The sequence below is a fragment of the Stegostoma tigrinum genome, chromosome 30, assembly GCF_030684315.1.
Source record: "Stegostoma tigrinum isolate sSteTig4 chromosome 30, sSteTig4.hap1, whole genome shotgun sequence".
NCBI lineage: Eukaryota > Metazoa > Chordata > Chondrichthyes > Orectolobiformes > Stegostomatidae > Stegostoma > Stegostoma tigrinum.
This window is the reverse complement of record NC_081383.1, coordinates 13,430,558-13,450,266: the sequence shown is the minus strand read 5'-3', so window position 1 is coordinate 13,450,266 and position 19,709 is coordinate 13,430,558. Positions and strand designations below refer to the sequence as shown.

At 45.6% G+C, this 19,709-nt stretch overlaps 1 protein-coding gene across 1 annotated transcript in view; it reads left to right on the top strand.

The window, feature by feature from the left end:
- LOC125465749 (transducin-like enhancer protein 1) overlaps positions 1 to 19,709 on the top strand; it is a 177,065-nt gene that overhangs the window by 133,084 nt on the left and 24,272 nt on the right. The window contains 7 exon segments of the mRNA XM_048559527.2: positions 103 to 156; positions 1,560 to 1,718; positions 2,465 to 2,594; positions 4,145 to 4,320; positions 7,086 to 7,162; positions 13,233 to 13,482; positions 18,764 to 19,011. Of these exon segments, the coding sequence (XP_048415484.1) occupies positions 103 to 156; positions 1,560 to 1,718; positions 2,465 to 2,594; positions 4,145 to 4,320; positions 7,086 to 7,162; positions 13,233 to 13,482; positions 18,764 to 19,011 (1,094 nt within the window).

Below are 19,709 nucleotides of genomic sequence, written 5' to 3'. Positions count from 1 at the left end.
GCTATATTTTAATTGATTGCTGCAGGATAGAAATAGCAGGAACATCGGCCAAGTACGTCCAGTAAAAGAGTTGTAACATTTTTCTTTCTCCCTTGTTAACAGGACAGTGATGAAGACAAGAGTGATGATAATCTTGTGGTTGATGTTTCTAATGAGGTCAGTTAACTGTTTGCAAGGCCAGGCCTTTAACATTTTAAGAGCTTTCTGGCAACACATCTTGCCTTCATCTTTGATACTTTTGTATAAAAACGAAAATACTGTCATGTTCTGGAGTTGCACTTTGTTTCACTTGGGTATTCCTAAAATGGTAACAAACCAGACCAACTGTGAACAATGTCAAATCATTTAAAATATTTTCCTTAATTTATCTTAACTGCATTTTTCCTTCTTGGTTTCTAACTAAGAGTACAGTTAAGGTACAGTTTACAAAATAAACAAAAAAGCTTTGACGGCTCTCACTGTTTTCTACTTTTAAATAAAAACAGTCTTCAAGTTACCTCATGCCTTTAGGAAATGTGTTTATTAAAAGCCTAATCGATGTCAGTTAAACTGTAGTGATGCTGTCTACTTCTTTTGTGTAACCAATTTCTTTCCAGTGCAACGTCACAATCATATGGACTTACCCACTCAGTAGGCCAGGCCTATTCCAAAAGGCTGCTGACCCATCTGCTACACTCCAGTCCTATCCTACTGTCACCTTAACGCAAGCCTTAGGCCAAAACCAATTTCAGTTCTACATGTTCTTTGTCCTTAACTGCTGACTATTGTTGCAACTAAGTTGATGTCAAAAAAAAGTTCCCCGTGTGTCACTGGAATTTGGCTCAGATTGACAATGAGTTGGAGAATGAGTCAGGGCAGGACTGTAAGTTTGAGGCCTGTCCTTAGTGTGCTTTGATTCCTTCCCTTGGTGTGGTCAAGCACAGGGACCATAGAGCAAGAATCCCCTGAGAAACCAAATCCCAGTTTCTGACAGGCTTCCCAGCCAATCCCCAGGAGATATCAGGAATGTAACACTAAGGCAATCCCAGCCCAAAACCTTTTTCATTTCTTACCCTTCTTCCTTGCCGCCTTGTTCCTAAATGGCAGCTCTTCACCTTGGCCCTAACGCATTGTTGTGTTTCTTGGGAAGTCTTGTGAGACAGCCCCTCCATTTTCCTGTGCTCACCTTCCTGGGTAGAAGACACTGTCTCAAAGTGGGCTTTGTTTCTATCTTTACATCTCCAAACAATGGTGTGGATATTGATGGTGAGAGACAACTTGCTTTTCAAGTGGCTAGGATCACAGTGCAGCTGTGTTCTTCCTTGTCCAGAATTGTTTGACTCCTAATGAAAGGTTTCTGTCTATCTGTGTCTGTCTATGTCTGTCTCTCCTTTCTCCCCCTTTCACATTCTCACTCACTCTCCCCACCAAATCAATATGCATTGTTGCCCATTATAGTACTGTTACCAATGGCTCAGTTAAGGTCATTCCAATCTGTACAGACTGACGCTGAGAGTTTTTTTTATAAATCAGACGTCCTTCACTCCTGCAGACTAACAATGCAGTGTTGCCTATTTTAGGAACCTTCATCGCCTCACAGCAGTCCTTCTCAAGCAACACATGAAAATGGATTAGACAAACTGCATATGAGAAGGAAGAACCAAGTGAATAGTCCCAGTTCCTTAGTTTCCACAAGTAGCACTCCTCCTCCTCCGCTAAAGAGTAAAGACACGGCTGTGGTAAGCACTTCTCCCCTTCTCCTTATATCTCTTCTTTTGCTCATGTGCCCAGGGTGACTGAATTCAAATGGCCAAAGTTTCACCTGAAGTGCATTTTGGTTCACCGTGTGTTTTCACCAATTCAAGATGCTGTCCGGTTCATTCTTGTTCCGTGTCCGCGCTCTCTGCTGCTTGTTCCGCTGTACATGCCCGTTCTCTCTGCCGCTTGTTGTCCCCCCACACACGCACTCTGCTGCTCGTTCCCATGCTCTTGCTTTCCTTTGCACATCTTCACTCCCATTTCTCCCTCTGCCATTCCCCATCCTTCCTCTCGATCTCCTGTCCACGCTCTCTCACTCTTTATTGCTCAAACCCATTTGCCCTCATTCACTGAAGCTCAGCAGGTCTGGCAGCATCTGTGGGAAGAAAGCAGAGTTAACGTCTTGCGTTGTGGTTCTGAGAGAGCCACTGGACTTGAAGCATTGACTGTGCTTTCTTCCCACTGAGTTTCTCTAGCTTTTTCTGTGTTTGTTTCAGGTCTCCAGCATCTGCAGTTCTTTGTTTCATTAATCCATCATTCTCTGATTGCTCAGCCTTAGCAGCAACAGCACCGAGACCAGAATGTGTCACTTGTTCTCCCCTGAGTGTAGCTCGATAGCCTGTTATAAAAGGGAAGCTGTAATGGTGCTGTGATCATGATTGATGTGAAATACGTACCAGGTTGAGTTTATAAACTATCTAACTGCTGTTTATGTTCCTGATTCTAGAATGAGAAATCCAGTACGCCTAGTCTGAAGTCGAATGTATCATCATCACGGGGGGATTCTGCAACCCCAGGCACTAGTGGGACGTCACAGCTGTGCTCAGCTTCGAGTAAAACAGGGGCTGATCCCTTAGGTAACTTTATACTATTTGCTGAAGCTATGCCTATGGTAGATTTTAAATAGAAGGTCTGTATCCTTTGAATTGAGGGTGTGAAACGTAAGAGCTTCTAAATATGTACCAAAGATTTGACGTGTTCCTTGTAACTGCTGTCAGAATTGGAGATCAGGACCTATCCCTCTTCGCAATGTTGCATGAAGTCTCGCAGCCTGTGTCAGCATACCTTTAAAAGCCGTGCTTTGTGGTATTATCATTGTGTTGTAACGTGTGACCCAAGAGCATAAGGATGTCAAATTCCATCTTAACTCTGGTCACTTGAAGCATGACATGTCACTGAATAGCTTAATATGGGCCCAGACACTGATGTGCCTGTGGATATAATAGCTAACTGTAATAAATATCTCTTGGATCCTCTATTGCCACATTAGCCAGGCTGAGTTTCTTATGATACAGGGATAGTAAAAGTGTTGCCATTTCAGATAACGTTATCCTGCTTGAGGTAAAACCCATATCACTTGGTAAACTCATGATTGCCCTTGTTCTGTGACCCTATCGCCGTCCTCTGATACACAAGACTTGTTTGATGAACTGCATGGTCTCTTTTCAGACCTCTGCACATTCTTAAAGGGACTGTTGTGTGGGCAGCCAGTTTTTCTCTTGGGTGGTTTATGCCATTGGCAATATCAGAGGAACCATTGTCATTGGTCTCTGTTGGAAACCCATTTCCCCTCTTGCCTTACCAGCCAACCTTCTACCCACGTGCGAACCAAGTGAAATGAATCTGTATCACACTATATGGTGATTCTGCAAAGCTCTCCATAGTTTCCATTTATGAGAAGAGACTTCTGCCCGTTCACTGACTAGTACTAAAACGGTTACTTCTAATGGCTGCACTATAGGAATGTATAGTCTGTTATACCGGGTGCTGGATTTTCTAAGAGATTTCCAATTAACCCCACTCTTCTGTTTGCTAACATCAACTTTTTGTTGTAAATATTCTTTCCCCCTTGAGGAGTGCCTTCCTCCTGTTGTGTAATCCTCGTGGTGGGTGATGAAACTGCCTTTTTGCAAATAGTGTTGCACTAACTCTTAAGGGGTGGGGGAATCCGGTTCCAAGGTGGATTCAGTGAAGACCAGGTTGATGTTGTCAGCAGGTGAAGCGGGCTCAATGTGACTGTATGACCTGCTCCTGCTCTCCTCTCATGTTCTTAAAGATTAACCATTTAAATTGAATTAGATTTGTAGAAAATAGATTGTTTTTGTTTTAATGTCCCTACAACACCACAGACAACACATTATTTGTAATTTTCTTTTTATATTAATAATGTTCTGAAATACATCAAAGACTTGCTGCTGGGCCAGTATTCATTGCCCATCGCTAACTGCTCTTAAAAAGGCAATGGCCAGAGATCATCTTGAACTGCTGCAGTCTGCTGGGCATAGAGAGACCTGTTGGGAAGGGAGTTCCTAGATTTTGTGCTAGTGATAGTGGAGGAATGGCAGTTAGTACATTTTGATTGAGATAACAGTACAAAACTTAATTTTGCACTTTTCTTTCCTTTTAGCCTTAGGGTTAAAAACACCCCTGTCTGTACAGGGTGCTTTCCCTGTTCCATTCGGAATGGTCCACACTGCAGTCAATGGGGGGATTGCTGGTGCCAATGCATATGCAGGTTTACACTTTGCTTCCCCTCAACTCAATGGTGGAGCCTCGGCCTCCACATTTGGACGCTCATCTGTGGTAAGCTGCGCTTTTGTGTTATATTCTCCAGACTGTTCTTAAAAGGCAAAGTTCACATCCTTGAAATGTATTGTGCATAATCAGTGCTACTAGAACAAAGGGAGAGGGAAAGATTAATATCCCACAGAACGTTTGCACTTTAATTTTCTTCCTTGTGCAGACTGATGAAGGTCACGACCCGCAATGTTGACTTTCATGCCCCTCTGATGCTGCCTGACCTGCTGTGTTCCTCCAGTTCCATACTGTGTCAACACCCCTGATCAATACATTCCAAGGCTTGAACCTAGGACTGGTCCTAATGTTGCTTCTAGTATTTGTTTACTGGTATATCTTCGGCCTATGTGGATCTGGAGATTTAATACAGGCCTTTGCTTCATTGACCAATGAGTCTCAGTCTGAAATTTGAAAACCCAAGAGCTGTTTGTTTTAGCAGACGTTGAGGAATGCAAATTAAAGGAGCTTGTCTTTAAATAACTAACTTTGTTACCTCTCGAGGTTTGCTGACATCCTCATTTTATAGTTGACAAACATTAAAAAGCTCAACTCTTCCTGTTTTAAAGGAATCCTTTCCTTTTCCAGCATTATTGAAGTCTCTGGAGTGAGATTGCCAATTAAGTTGATATTTAAAGGAGTTGTCTTCTATACTTCCGCCACTTGGGACCTTTAACACTGAAGGACCAGCATATTTTAGGAAAGATCTTGATTTGTGTTTTGATTTGATGAAATTGATTACTCCTTTGTAATAATCTTCTGTATCTGTACCTGAAGTCGTTTAAGTGATGCACTTACACTGCTACGCAGCTTCTTCAATGCAGGAGACCTCAGGATATTCTATGTTTCATTTCCTTTTAGACATGAATCAAAATGCAGGGACATGGGATTGGGGTGAGAGGCATTAAACATTGACTTGTGAGCTCTGATAATTAATCGAATCTTGTTTTCATGTTCAAACACAGTTTTATGACTGCCTCCTGTATTTAATAGCTGTGGCTTCAAAGAAAACTGAGTCACACTAAACCTGTGAGCAGTTGTGTGTTTTGGCTGATGTTAAGTGACAAGGCAGATTTTAGGACCTTTGTTGTTTTGGTAAATGTGGACTCAACTTGCATTTCGGTAGCACTTTCGGTATTATAAAACCTCCCATTTCACTTCCATGGAGTGCTAACCAATCAAAATTCAACGCTGAACCATGCAAAGAGATTATTCAGGCCTTTGAGTACAGAACCGAAAGAACTGCAGGTGCTGCAAATCAGAGACAAAGACAGAAGTTTGCTGGAAAAGCTCAGTAGGTCTAACAACAACTGTAGAGAGAAATCAGAATTAATGTTTTGGATTGGGTGGAATTTTGAGGAAGGTGCACTCGACCCAAAACATTAACCTTTTAATTTTCTTTTCACAGATGGGGGCTGCCAGACCTGCTGAACTTTTCCAGCAACTTCTGTTGCTGTCTTTGAGCGTATAAGTTGGAATGTTATGTTGAGGGTGTGTGGTACAATGGTGAGGCCTCTTCTGGAGTACTGTGTCCAGTTCTGGTGGTCGTGCTACAAGAAGGATATTATTATTAAATTGGAGAGGGTTCACAAAAGGTTTACCAGGATGTTGTGAGGAATAGAGGGTTTGAGTTATAAAAGTGGGCAGGGACGTTTTTTCATTGGAGTGTAAGAAGTTGAGGAGTGACTTTGATAGATGTTTGTTTATAAAATCATGAGGTCGATGGAGAAGATGAAAAGCACGATGCCCTTTCTCTACAGTGGGGGATTTCGAAAATAGGGGACATATTTTTAAGGTGAGACAAGAAAGATTTAGAAAATAAATAAGGGGCAACTATTTTACAGAGAGGAGGTCTGTGTGGAATGAACATCCACAGGAAGTGGTGGATATGAGTAGAGTTACATTTTAAGAGCCATTTGGATAAGTACGTGAATGGGAACAGTTTGGAGGGATATGGGCCAGGGACAGACAGGGTGAAATTAGTTTAGTTTTGGGCACATAGTCGGCATGGACTAGTTGGATTGAAGGGTCTGTTTTTGTGCTGTATAATTGTATAATTTATTATATGATTGGATGGTTGTCTGAGATATTAAAATGGGTAATCAACACTTTGGACAAAGTGGGAGGCTTCAAGGAGCGAGGGGAGTCGAGAAATTTTAGGAAGCAGGGGAATTTGGATTTCCAGAACTTGGGATCTAAAGGGAATGGAGGACTGGTTAAAATCTGAAGAGGTCAGAATTGGAGGGGCTTGGAGGTTGCTGTAGGATTGGAGGAAGTTACAATGAAGGGACAGGATGAGGCCGTTGACGGATTTGTAAACTGGGATCAGAATTTTTAAATGAAGCTGCTGGGAGCCAATTTAAGCCATAAGTACAAGTGAAGTGCATGGGTGCAACCTGATATACATTGGGATACAAGAGTGAGTATAGGATAAGCTTACATACCAGATGGAAAGCTGCCCAAAAGAACGCCTGAGTAGTTGATCACACTAGAAGGAAGGCAGAGGAGAAATTTAGCACCAAATAATGTTTTGTGCATAAATAGTCTGTGTTAACATGTGATAGAGAAATGATTAAGACTTTATGCATCAAAAATTCCATCGTTTGTCAACCACTCCTGAGGTTATTGTTCACACACACAAAATTTCCTTTCAGTGAAACCCTACAGTCGTTTATCTTTTAAAAAGCGTAACTAAACTGGTTCCTATTTTCTAATTTAAAGTGTCCTGGTTCTCTCTTGTCTTTATGCTGATTTTGTTTTTTTGGTGTGTCTAGGCTGGGTTTGAGCCTCACTCTCACAAACGAGGTCCTGGACTCCCTGGGAGCCTGTCTGCAGCGACAGCAGGAAAACCGTAAGTACTATGAGAATGAAAGTGGGAGTCATTGTGGGAATGTTTGTTTGCAATTAGACCAGCATGTGGCTCTGTATGTTTCCAGGATCTGTGACAGGAGGGTGGACTTGCTTTTGTATATAACTGTAGAAATATGTATAAGTCATTCAACCCCTTGAGTCTGTTCCCCACCAGTGTTACAAATCCATCCGCCTACTTTGACTGAATATTGCTTTACACCCTTGGCACAGAGGAGGGGGCTTTGAGAAGAACCAAATCTGAAGTTGGGATGGCAGGTAATGAGAGTGTTTCACAGATTGTGAGACTTAGATTTTGGAAATCATGGCTTGTAAAGCTCTTGCTGTAAGGTCAGTTTGAAACAGTGTGACAGAAGGCAGTATGTAACAATGGCTGTTTTATTCCGACAATTACTCTGGCTCTTATAGTTTCACCCACTGATACTTTAATATAATTGTGTAGGGCAGCTATAAGTGAACACTATGTAAATTGCTATTTCAGAATAGTACAAGCTGTTTTTGTTGTTGTGAAGTGAAGATGCCAGAATTGGCAATGAGGGTGAAAGGATCTTATCAGAGAGCGTGAGAAGGACCAGATCCTTTAAATATGAAAGGAAGAGAATTTTAAGTTTGTCAGCATTGAGGACTGAGAGCCAAGTTTTGGAGAGTCGGCAGTTCAGGGGTGCTGAGGTGTGCTTTATCAGGAATGTTGGAAGAATATAACATTGCAGCTAGTGAAACAGGGTTACAGGTGAGTTAAAGCTTCCAGTGGAGGATGGAGGTCAGTATGTGATCATCTGGTTTGGAGGTTAGGATCAGCAATTAATAGTTATGGCAGCTCATGGCCTTGGTACAGTGTTGGAGGATATTGGAGATGGAAATAAGTGATGGAGAGGTTTTGTGATTGTGAGTTCATGCCAAACTTTTAATGGGATAGCAAGTTTTTGAGCAATCTGATTCAACTGTGACCCGAAGGAAAGAAATGGAATCGGTTACAAAGGTCTCTGCCATGAGCCAAAGGTGATAGTCAAAAATTCTGGAGGTGCCTTCTTTGTGTGAATAAGAGTGCAGGGTAAATACTGGGCCTCAATTCTCATTGTTTAATGTGACACCATCAATGCATTTTCTTGGCCAGTGGCCTCAATCTTCCTGACTCTTAACGGGGGAGGGTGAAATTGCAGCTTAACCAATTTCACATCAAGAGTGGAGGAGTAACTCCTGCGAAATACAGACAGGAGGAGGATATTTAACCTCTCGGTTCTATTCCACCATCTTCATGCGATGAAATACGAGCAGGAGAAAGTCTGGCAACCTGTCTAGCCTGCTGTGCCAATAATGGTTCATAAATTTCCCACTTTCTGCCCATTCCCCAGATCTCTTGGTCCCTGATTTCGTGGTTCACCTGTGACATAACTTATAACTTACCTTTTGCCCCATTTCTTAATGGAGTAGTTTAGCATCCTTTGATTGTAATCAGTAATTGGCCTTGAATCAGTTGCAATTTGTGGATGACTGTGACAGTCTCCACCCCTTTTGTATGTAGGTGTGTGCTGAACTTCACTCCTGTAAAACCTGGCTCCAACTTTTAGTTGGGCCTTCCCTAATCAGCAAACACAATTGTTCTCTACCTGCCTTACTCGTAGTCTCATAACAAGGTGTTGCGCGTTTAAGAGAGCTGAGCAGGGATTTCTTATCTCATCTGTGCTAGTGAATCTGCAGGATTACTCAACACAGAGAGCAGTTGAGGCTAGGTCATTAACATAAACAAGGCTTGGATAGATTTTAATCAGTGTGGGAATAGAGGATTACAAGGAATGGGCAGGAAAGTGGAGTGGAGGATATTTGGATCGGCCATGATCTCATTGGGTGTCAGAGAAAACTTGATTGGCCAAATGGCCCAGTGCTGCACCTACATCTCATGCTCTTATTGCAAACTTGGAGCAACGTAGCCCTTTAATGATCTAAATTCCAGGCATTTAGTATAGTGTAATCTCGCCTTGCAACTTGTAACAGTCTGGTAAACCGGTTCTGTACTCCAAGGCTATGGTACCTAGACTGAGCCCAGTTCTCCAGATATCTCCCAACTTAGGTTTGATAGTGATATGTCAACATTCTGCTTTTGCTGCAATTGTTGCTCAAACAGAGATAATGGGAACTGCAGATGCTGGAGAATTCCAAGATAATAAAATGTGAGGCTGGATGAACACAGCAGGCCAAGCAGCATCTCAGGAGCACAAAAGCTGACGTTTCGGGCCTAGACCCTTCATCAGAGAGGGGGATGGGGAGAGGGAACTGGAATAAATAGGGAGAGAGGGGGAGGCGGACCGAAGATGGAGAGTATAGAAGATAGGTGGGGATGTAGGGAGGGGATAGGTCAGTCCAGGGAAGACGGACAGGTCAAGGAGGTGGGATGAGGTTAGTAGGTCGATGGGGGTGCGGCTTGGGGTTGGAGGAAGGGATGGGTGAGAGGAAGAACCGGTTAGGGAGGCAGAGACAGGTTGGACTGGTTTTGGGATGCAGTGGGTGGGGGGGAAGAGCTGGGCTGGTTGTGTGGTGCAGTGGGGGGAGGGGTCGAACTGGGCTGGTTGAGGGATGCAGTAGGGGAAGGGGAGATTTTGAAACTGGTGAAGTCCACATTGATACCATATGGCTGCAGGGTTCCCAGGCGGAATATAAGTTGCTGTTCCTGCAACCTTTGGATGGCATCATTGTGGCAGTGCAGGAGGCCCATGATGGACATGTCATCTAGAGAATGGGAGGGGGAGTGGAAATGGTTTGCGACTGGGAGGTGCAGTTGTTTGTTGCGAACTGAGCGGAGGTGTTCTGCAAAGCGGTCCCCAAGCCTCCGCTTGGTTTCCCCAATGTAGATGAAGCCGCACCGGGTACAGTGGATGCAGTATACCACATTGGCAGATGTGCAGGTGAACCTCTGCTTAATGTGGAATGTCATCTTGGGGCCTGGGATAGGGGTGAGGGAGGAGGTGTGGGGACAAGTGTAGCATTTCCTGCGGTTGCAGGGGAAGGTGCCGGGTGTGGTGGGGTTGGAGGGCAGTGTGGAGCGAACAAGGGAGTCACGGAGAGAGTAGTCTCTCCGGAAAGCAGACAGGGGTGGGGATGGAAAAATGTCTTGGGTGGTGGGGTCGGATTGTAAATGGCGGAAGTGTCGGAGGATGATGCGTTGTATCCGGAGGTTCGTAGGGTGGTATGTGAGAACGAGGGGGATCCTCTTAGGGTGGTTGTGGCGGGGGCGGGGTGTGAGGGATGTGTTGCGGGAAATACGGGAGACGCGGTCAAGGGCGTTCTCGATCACTGTGGGGGGAAAGTTGCGGTCCTTAAAGAACTTGGACATCTGGAATGTGCGGGAGTGGAATCTCTTATCGTGGGAGCAGTTGCGGCGGAGGCGGAGGAATTGGGAATAGGGGATGGAATATTTGCAGGAGGGTGGGTGGGAGGAGGTGTATTCTAGGTAGCTGTGGGAGTCGGTGGGCTTGAAATGGACATCAGTTACAAGCTGGTTGCCTGAGATGGAGACTGAGAGGTCCAGGAAGGTGAGGGATGTGCTGGAGATGGCCCAGGTGAACTGAAGGTTGGGGTGGAAGGTGTTGGTGAAGTGGATGAACTGTTCGAGCTCCTCTGGGGAGCAAGAGGCGGCGCCGATACAGTCATCAATGTACTGGAGGAAGAGGTGGGGTTTGGGGCCTGTGTAGGTGTGGAAGAGGGACTGTTCCACGTAACCTACAAAGAGGCAGGCATAGCTGGGGCCCATGCGGGTGCCCATGGCCACCCCCTTAGTCTGTAGGAAGTGGGAGGAGTCAATAGAGAAGTTGTTGAGTGTGAGGACGAGTTCAGCTAGGCGGATGAGAGTGTCAGTGGAGGGGGACTGGTCGGGCCTGCGGGACAGGAAGAAGCGGAGGGCCTTGAGGCCATCTCCATGCGGAATGCAGGTGTACAGGGACTGGACATCCACGGTGAATATGAGGTGTTGGGGGCCAGGGAATTGGAAGTCCTGGAGGAGGTGGAGGGCGTGGGTCGTGTCACGGACGTAGGTGGGGAGTTCCTGGACCAAAGGGGAGAAAATGGAGTCCAGATAGGTGGAGATGAGTTCGGTGGGGCAGGAGCAGGCTGAGACGAGCTGAACTCGTCCTCACACTCAACAACTTCTCTTTTGACTCCTCCCACTTCCTACAGACTAAGGGGGTGGCCATGGGCACCCGCATGGGCCCCAGCTATGCCTGCCTCTTTGTAGGTTACGTGGAACAGTCCCTCTTCCGCACCTACACAGGCCCCAAACCCCACCTCTTCCTCCGGTACATTGATGACTGTATCGGCGCCGCTTCTTGCTCCCCAGAGGAGCTCGAACAGTTCATCCACTTCACCAACACCTTCCACCCCAACCTTCAGTTCACCTGGGCCATCTCCAGCACATCCCTCACCTTCCTGGACACCTCAGTCTCCATCTCAGGCAACCAGCTTGTAACTGATATCCATTTCAAGCCCACCGACTCCCACAGCTACCTAGAATACACCTCCTCCCACCCACCCTCCTGCAAATATTCCATCCCCTATTCCCAATTCCTCCGCCTCCGCCGCATCTGCTCCCACGATAAGACACTCCACTCCCGCACATCCCAGATGTCCAAGTTCTTTAAGGACCGCAACTTTCCCCCCACAGTGATCGAGAACGCCCTTGACCGCGTCTCCCGTATTTCCCGCAACACATCCCTCACACCCCGCCCCCGCCACAACCGCCCTAAGAGGATCCCCCTCGTTCTCACACACCACCCTACCAACCTCCGGATACAACGCATCATCCTCCAACACTTTCGCCATTTACAATCCGACCCCACCACCCAAGACATTTTTCCATCCCCACCCCTGTCTGCTTTCCGGAGAGACTACTCTCTCCGTGACTCCCTTGTTCGCTCCACACTGCCCTCCAACCCCACCACACCCGGCACCTTCCCCTGCAACCGCAGGAAATGCTACACTTGCCCCCACACCTCCTCCCTCACCCCTATCCCAGGCCCCAAGATGACATTCCACATTAAGCAGAGGTTCACCTGCACATCTGCCAATGTGGTATACTGCATCCACTGTACCGGTGTGGCCTCCTCTACATTGGGGAAACCAAGCGGAGGCTTGGGGACCGCTTTGCAGAACACCTCCGCTCAGTTTGCAACAAACAACTGCACCTCCCAGTCGCAAACAATTTCCACTCCCCCCCTCCCATTCTCTAGATGACATGTCCATCATGGGCCTCCTGCACTGCCACAATGATGCCACCCGAAGGTTGCAGGAACAGCAACTCATATTCCGCCTGGGAACCCTGCAGCCATATGGTATCAATGTGGACTTCACAAGCTTCAAAATCTCCCCTTCCCCCACCGCATCCCAAAACCAGCCCAGTTCGTCCCCTCCCCCCACTGCACCACACAACCAGCCCAGCTCTTCCCCCCCCCCCCACCCACTGCATCCCAAAACCAGTCCAACCTGTCTCTGCCTCCCTAACCGGTCCTTCCTCTCACCCATCCCTTCCTCCCACCCCAAGCCGCACCCCCATCTACCTACTAACCTCCTCCCACCTCCTTGACCTGTCCGTCTTCCCTGGACTGACCTATCCCCTCCCTGCCTCCCCACCTACACTCTTCTCCACCTATCTTCTATACTCTCCATCTTCGGTCCGCCTCCCCCTCTCTCCCTAATTATTCCAGTTCCCTCTCCCCATCCCCCTCTCTGATGAAGGGTCTAGGCCCGAAACGTCAGCTTTTGTGCTCCTGAGATGCTGCTTGGCCTGCTGTGTTCATCCAGCCTCACATTTTATTATCTTGTTACTCAAACAGTGTTGTTTTAACTTATTTAAAAGTTTTGATATTTGGATTCGACAATATCACAACAATGAGACCCCTTTTTGAAGAAAGAAAGAAAGAAAGAAAGAATTGTGGAAGTTTGGTGGAGGGCATGAAAGTGGGTAAATGGAGGCTAGATGGGGTCCAAAGGTTCGTTGACTTTATCCTGCAGCTGAAGATTTTTGCAATGCGTTAACGTTAACTTATTTTCCCCATTTTTGTTAACAGTGCCTACTCATTCCACGTTGGAGCAGACAGACAGATGCAGCCTGTTGCTTTCCCAACTGATGCGCTCACAGGCCCAGGCATCCCACGGCACGCTCGACAGATAAACAACCTTCCCCATGGAGAGGTGGTGTGCGCTGTGGCCGTCAGTAACTTCACAAAGCACGTGTATACTGGGGGAAAAGGCTGCGTCAAAGTGTGGGATATCAGTCAGCCAGGAAACAGAAGCCCGGTCTCACAGCTGGATTGTCTGGTAAAACAGTATCCTTTATTTGTCTTTCCCTCTTAAGCCTTGCTAAGGGTCACACATAGTCTCGGGTCGAAGGCACAGTGCAGGGATAAAGCTGTGCCCTTATGCATATAAACATTATTCATGCAGGGGCAGGTTTATTCCAGTTATTTATACAGGATATCCCAATAGACCTTCCAAAACTTGCTCATGTTGCATTTCTGCTCGGTGGCAGCTTGCAGACTCCACAGAAACCAGGGTTGGCTTTGTGTATGTGTATTTTTTTTTAATGACCTTGAACAGGTTGCCTTCAATTTTAAGTGACGATAACTGATTTGTATAGGGCTTACCTGCACTGCTACAACAAGCAATTCTGTGAACTGGGGCAGTATTTAGCTTAAGGAATAAAACAAAGGATCTGAAGAAGGGTCACTGGACTTGAAATGTTAGCTCTGCCTTCTCACCACCATTGCTGCCAGACCTGCTGAGTTTCTCCAGCAGTTTCTATTTTTGTAACTAAATGAACAAGCTGGCTTGTGTTGGAGCATTTTCCTGTACTCACCCCTTTCCCCCCCCCCCCCTCACTAAAGTGGGCTATGGGGTTGGAGAGGATTGCAAGGGGGTGTGTTTGGGGTGGTAGTTAGGGAATGCAGAGAACTGGCAGAGAAGATCAGTGTTAAGTTGGGTGGGGCTGAAGTGCTGAGGATCCTGGAGTTCAGAAATAAAAATAGAAAATTTGGGCACTTCTGCATTTCGAAAGAAGAATCATTTTGGACTCAAAACATTAATTCTGTTTAAAGTATTGGCAAAGATCTGTGGCCCGGGTTGTGCATGAGATTGTTGACTTTCTCTCCGTGCCAGGCCTGCTGAATTTCTCCAGTGCTTACAGTTTTCATTGTGATTCAGTAAGAAGGGATCTTTGTTCTTGGAAAATTCCACGGAGCCACTTCCCTCCTTGATGTCAGTGTAACAAATTCGGTGACTTATTCGACTGGTATCCCTATCTTCTTCCACCCTTTCTGTTCTCTTCAAGTCTCACTTGTTCCATCGGAAGTATCAGTCATCCTCCAGCTTTTCATCCAAGTGATACCAGAATCAGAAAAGCCAGCCAAGTTTCCTGCTCCTTTACTAATGTTCAGGAACTCCTCCTTATGGGAAGTAAACATGTGGGTATCAGTGAAAATGATCTTAGGCTTAGCCTCAACCCACTAACGTTGTTGCATTGTCACCTACCATTAACTGCCCTGAATCATATGAAGATAGTCACATGGATGAGGTCCAAGATAGCTGATAGGAACTCACAGCAAGCATTGGCTATTTAGCTCTTTGAGCCTGCTTTGCTGTTCACTATGATCATGGCTGATCCTTTACCTCAATACCATGTTCTGTCTTTCACTCCATTGCCCTGGATGATGCTTCACTGGTTTGAGTCAGTGCCCAGCGCAGTGTAAATGGTAAACCATGCCAGCCAAGTGTCCTGTCTGTAATATGGGCACCCGCTGCTGAAGTTTGAGCTATCCTCTTAATGGCTCGACGTGTTTAGCAGCAAGCAGCTGAATTTTCAAATCCAGAGGGGCCAAGCTTTGTCTCCATCCTGTCTTATGTGACCTCGGGCAGGCTAGTAGTGCAAATCCTTGAGAACCCTCAAGCCCACAGAATGAAATCTCATTAACAGACATCAACACAGTCAGGACAGGAGGAGGAGAAACTGCCCTGAGTTGTAGGAGGAAGCTGGGAGCTTTAGCCCATGTTAATATCCTAGGAAATCACTTAATATGTGAGCAAAATAATTTCTTGTGCTTGCCTGAAGACTTGGAGGTAAAACTAATATAAGTGAGTTGTTTGCCTCTCTGCTTGAACATAATATCTTGTCATGTTTTATTGCCCTGTTATGAAGTGCTTGATTCCTCTTAGCTTTTGGGGATAGGCGCAGAGAGCAATCAGGAGCTATTACAACACCTAATAAATGCCATTGAATTCTGGCAGGCAGCCCAGTCTGTTACTCACTGAAGTATCAGAATAGCAAATCTTGGCTCCACAGCTCAGTTTATTTAGGTGTTTACTATTTTGGCAAGTGATTCCTCCCAAATGTTTCATTTTGAGCAAGGCTAGCTGGATTTAATGCTGTACCGTTGGATTCGATCACTGCTGCAGTCTGTTCAGTGCTGGAGAGGAAGGAGGACTGGATAATAAACTGAAGGTTCATTTCTCTTGCGCTTTTCAGTTGAGCTGCTGGCACAGAATTAAGTAACAACACAGTCAGCTTTGACACAGAGATTGTAGCTAGACAAATGGGTGAAGGACCAAAGTCTGGTTGGCAGTCAAACATGAAGGAATGTGCGCACTTAGACAAGTCAACATGAGTGGCAGTACAAGTAGCTGTCTAGCTTTCAGATTCATAGGATCCCTGCAGTGGGGAAAGAGGCCATTTGGCCAATCAAGATAGCACTGACTGACCCACTGAAGAACATCCCACCCAGACCCAGCAATTCCCCACGACCCCACATTTCCCATAGCTTATCCACCTAGCCCGCACACTGTAGAAAATTTAGAATGGCCAATCCATGTAATGTGGATTGTGGGGGGAGAACATGCATACTCCACATAGCCACCCAAGGCTGGAATCAAACCTGGTTCCTTGGTGCTGTGAGGAGGCAGTGCTAACCACATTGCCACTGTGCCATCCCTTTATAAAGTTTCGTTTTTCTGAACTCTTGCAAAGGTTGGTGGGTGGGAAACCGAGTGAAGTAAAGCCCAATCCACTGTGGACTGTCTGACCCAACCAAAACAAGAGTAGGGGTTTGAGGAGAGATTTGACTGCGATGGACAGAGTTGTGCAGGGCCCGGATGGAAAGAACCTATTCGCCTTCACAGCAATTGGTAGACAAGTTAGCAGAGAAATGAGGAAAAATATTTTCACTCAGAGGCTGGAATTCTGAACTTGAAATAGGAGCAGGCAGAAATCTTGACTGACTGACTGAAAAGGTGCCTTGGCATTCACCAAAGACGGATGAGGCGAGGAATTGGCTGCTGTGTGGTAACATCAGTGACTCCACTGTGGAACAGCCCCTGATTGGAGCCCTGAGCGAGAATAAGCCTACTTCCAGCTTCCTGCTTCTGATACTTTTTTCCTTATCCACTCCTTTGTGACAAAATCTTGCATTTTCAGTGCCTCTCAACAACATAGACTGCTGTGCATTTTTATTCATTCTTAGCTTTCTTCTAGAACTCTTGTTTCATTCTTGAGGTTTCTTCTAATGCATATTCCCCTTATTTGACTTGTTTTCAGTGATTTAATGTTTTAGTTTATGCTTTATATCCTTTTGGGATCTTCAAATCAGGTGGAATATGAGGAATTCCCAATTTGGGGATGGGCTTGTACCAGGCTCAGATGTGTAACTGGATTCTGTGGGATGATGCTGTCATCTTCACCCTTAAAGGGGACAGCCCAGAAGATAAAATTGTTCTTCACCAGATGCTGGTATTTGATTTGTTTTATGCTCCGTCTGATATGCTTTTTATTGACTTTGATGAAAACAGAAGTCAGGTGTAACACTGCTGATGCGCTCCCAGACAAATTCATTCAAGCAGTGATGATCACTTTCAACCACTAAATCTCCTGCCTTTTTCATTTCAGTGTTTCGATGTGTCCAAACCTACTTGGATTGTGAGCAAAGCTACGAGTGGAAGAAAGCCCTGTATTTTTGTAGCACCTTTCACTCCCCCAGGCTCACTGAAGTGCTTTGCAGTCAATTATAACTATTCACTTCTGTAATGTAGGAAATGTGGCAGCTACGATCAGCCATGGTCCTATTGAGTGGTGGGGAAGTCTTGGACAGGCCAAATGGCCGCCTCCATTCATTTTTGTAGTATGTTTATAATGCCACAGAGTCAGCAATGTGATAATAACCAGATAATCTGTTTTATTCATGTCACTTTTAATGAACAAATATTGAACAGAACAGGGCAGCACGGTGGCACAATGGTTAGCACTGCTGCCTCACAGCACCGGGGACACAGGTTCGATCCTGGCGTTGGGTGTCTGTCTGTGTGGAGTTTGCACGTTCTCCCTGTGTCTGCATGGGTGTCCTCCCAGGTGCACCGGTTTCCCCTCTCAGTCCATAGATGTGCAGGCTAGGTGGATTGGCCATGCTAAATTGCCCGTAGAGTTCAGGATGTGTAGCCTAGGTGGGTTATGGGGGAATGGGTCTGGGTGTGATGCTCTGAGGGTCAGTGTAGACTTGTTGGGTCGAAGGGCCTGTTTCCATGCTGTAGGGATTCTAAGGAATCACTGGGGTGAGCTCCCTAGGTCCTTGCCTATTGCCCGTCCTGGGAGCATCCAGAACATAGGGATAGATTTTGACTCCTGATGTGAGGAGCCCATTTGGAAGATTCCTTAAGTCTCTAGACCTGCCTTGATTAAAAGATCCCCGATGCCTGAAACTCTTGCTTTGGCGGAAGGCATACTTTGAGTTGGGTGATCCCAGAAGCAGATGCTAAGATAACATGAGGGCGTGTGATTGCTGAGTGGGTTGGCTGTGAGGCTTGCCTCTGTTCTCTGGTGCTTTGTCCCAGTTGCTTTAGATTTATGGCCTCTCACCCATGACATACCCCCTCACTCTCCATAACCCCTGAGCCCCTCTCTTAGCCGTGCCCGTTCAACTTCCATCCTTCATGCCTTTTGTGCCAACTCACTCAGCATCCACCATGAGCCATCTTCAGGAGCCGAAATAAAAACCCATTTCTAAAAAGAATCTTTGCTCAATGGGAGAATGCTCCAACTTGAGCCCATTCAAATCTTTAAAGATTTCAAGTTGTTAATTTCTTATAAAGACAAACTAATGTCTATTCATACCTCATGCTAAAATAGCTAATTCTTTAATAAACACTCAGCTGTCTTTCAAATTGTGAATTCCAGATTTCTTGCTGAGGTCAATATAGCTTTTGAAACTCAGTCAAGCTTTCATAGTGTTGAAATGGAGAAATATCAAAAGTTCTGTTGAAACTGTGTGAACTAGTGCTGTAGTAGTTAGCATGTCAGTCAAAGCAATTCAGTGAGGGTTTTCTTTTAATAAAGACTGACATTGATTTGCAATCAGTTTTATCAGAGTTTAAAGGGCAGGCCATTTCAAGAGTTTCAGATTATGATATTATAAACAGACCTCCTCCCTCCTTGAAGAGATTTCACATTCCTGAGAATCAATGACCAGTATCTTACAGTGGTTATCAATGACTAATATCTTTATAGTGGTTGAGTGTATTGCTGCTCCCTTGATTAACATGTAACCATAATCTTTTTCTCCAGAACAGAGAAAACTATATCCGTACCTGCAAGCTCTTCCCTGATGGCCGTAGTCTGATTGTGGGTGGCGAAGCCAATACCATTTCCATCTGGGATCTCGCAGCTCCAAGTCCACGAATAAAAGCTGAATTGACTTCATCGGCCCCTGCTTGCTATGCACTGGCTATTAGCCCTGATGCTAAAGTCTGCTTCTCCTGCTGCAGCGATGGAAGTATTTTTGTCTGGGATCTGCACAATGAAACACTCATTCGGTGAGTTAGTTTGAAGAACTCATTCAGACGATGAGGGTGAAAAGGAGGAAGGATTCCATTTGTAATAGATTTTCTTACCTGGGGTTGTGAATGTTGGTTTAACACATTGATCCTTTATACTTGGGGTGGATGGGAGGGAGGGAGCGTGCACACTTATCAAATATTTCTTCAAATGCTGTACTTTGAGAGGAAAGCTTATTCCTGTGGTCACATTTTTTCTCCTTGACTGTGTGTTAACTGGACCCTCACTGCTATCTACTTGTATGACAATATGACATTGAAGGGGAGATGACAGTGTAGTCATACTGTTACCAGGCTAGTAAGCCAGGTGATGCTCTTGAGATCTGGGTTCAAATCCCACATGGCAGCACATAGATTAAAAAATAAATCTGGAATTTACTGACAGACTCTAGTCATGAAACCCGATTTGTTGTAAACACCCATCTAGTTTTCAGGTGGCCTGGTAGCTCAGTGATTAGCAGCACAGCATCAGAGTCTTGGGTTCGATTCCAACCTTGGGCGACTATTTGTGTGCCATTTGCATGTTCTCCCCTCTGGGTGCTCCAGTTTCCTTTCTCGGTTCAAAGATGTGCAGGCACAAGGGATTGGCCCTGGTAAATGTAGGGATAGGGTAGAAAGTGGGGCTGGGTAGGCTGGTTTTTGGAGGGTCAGTACAGACTTGATGGGTCCAATGGTCT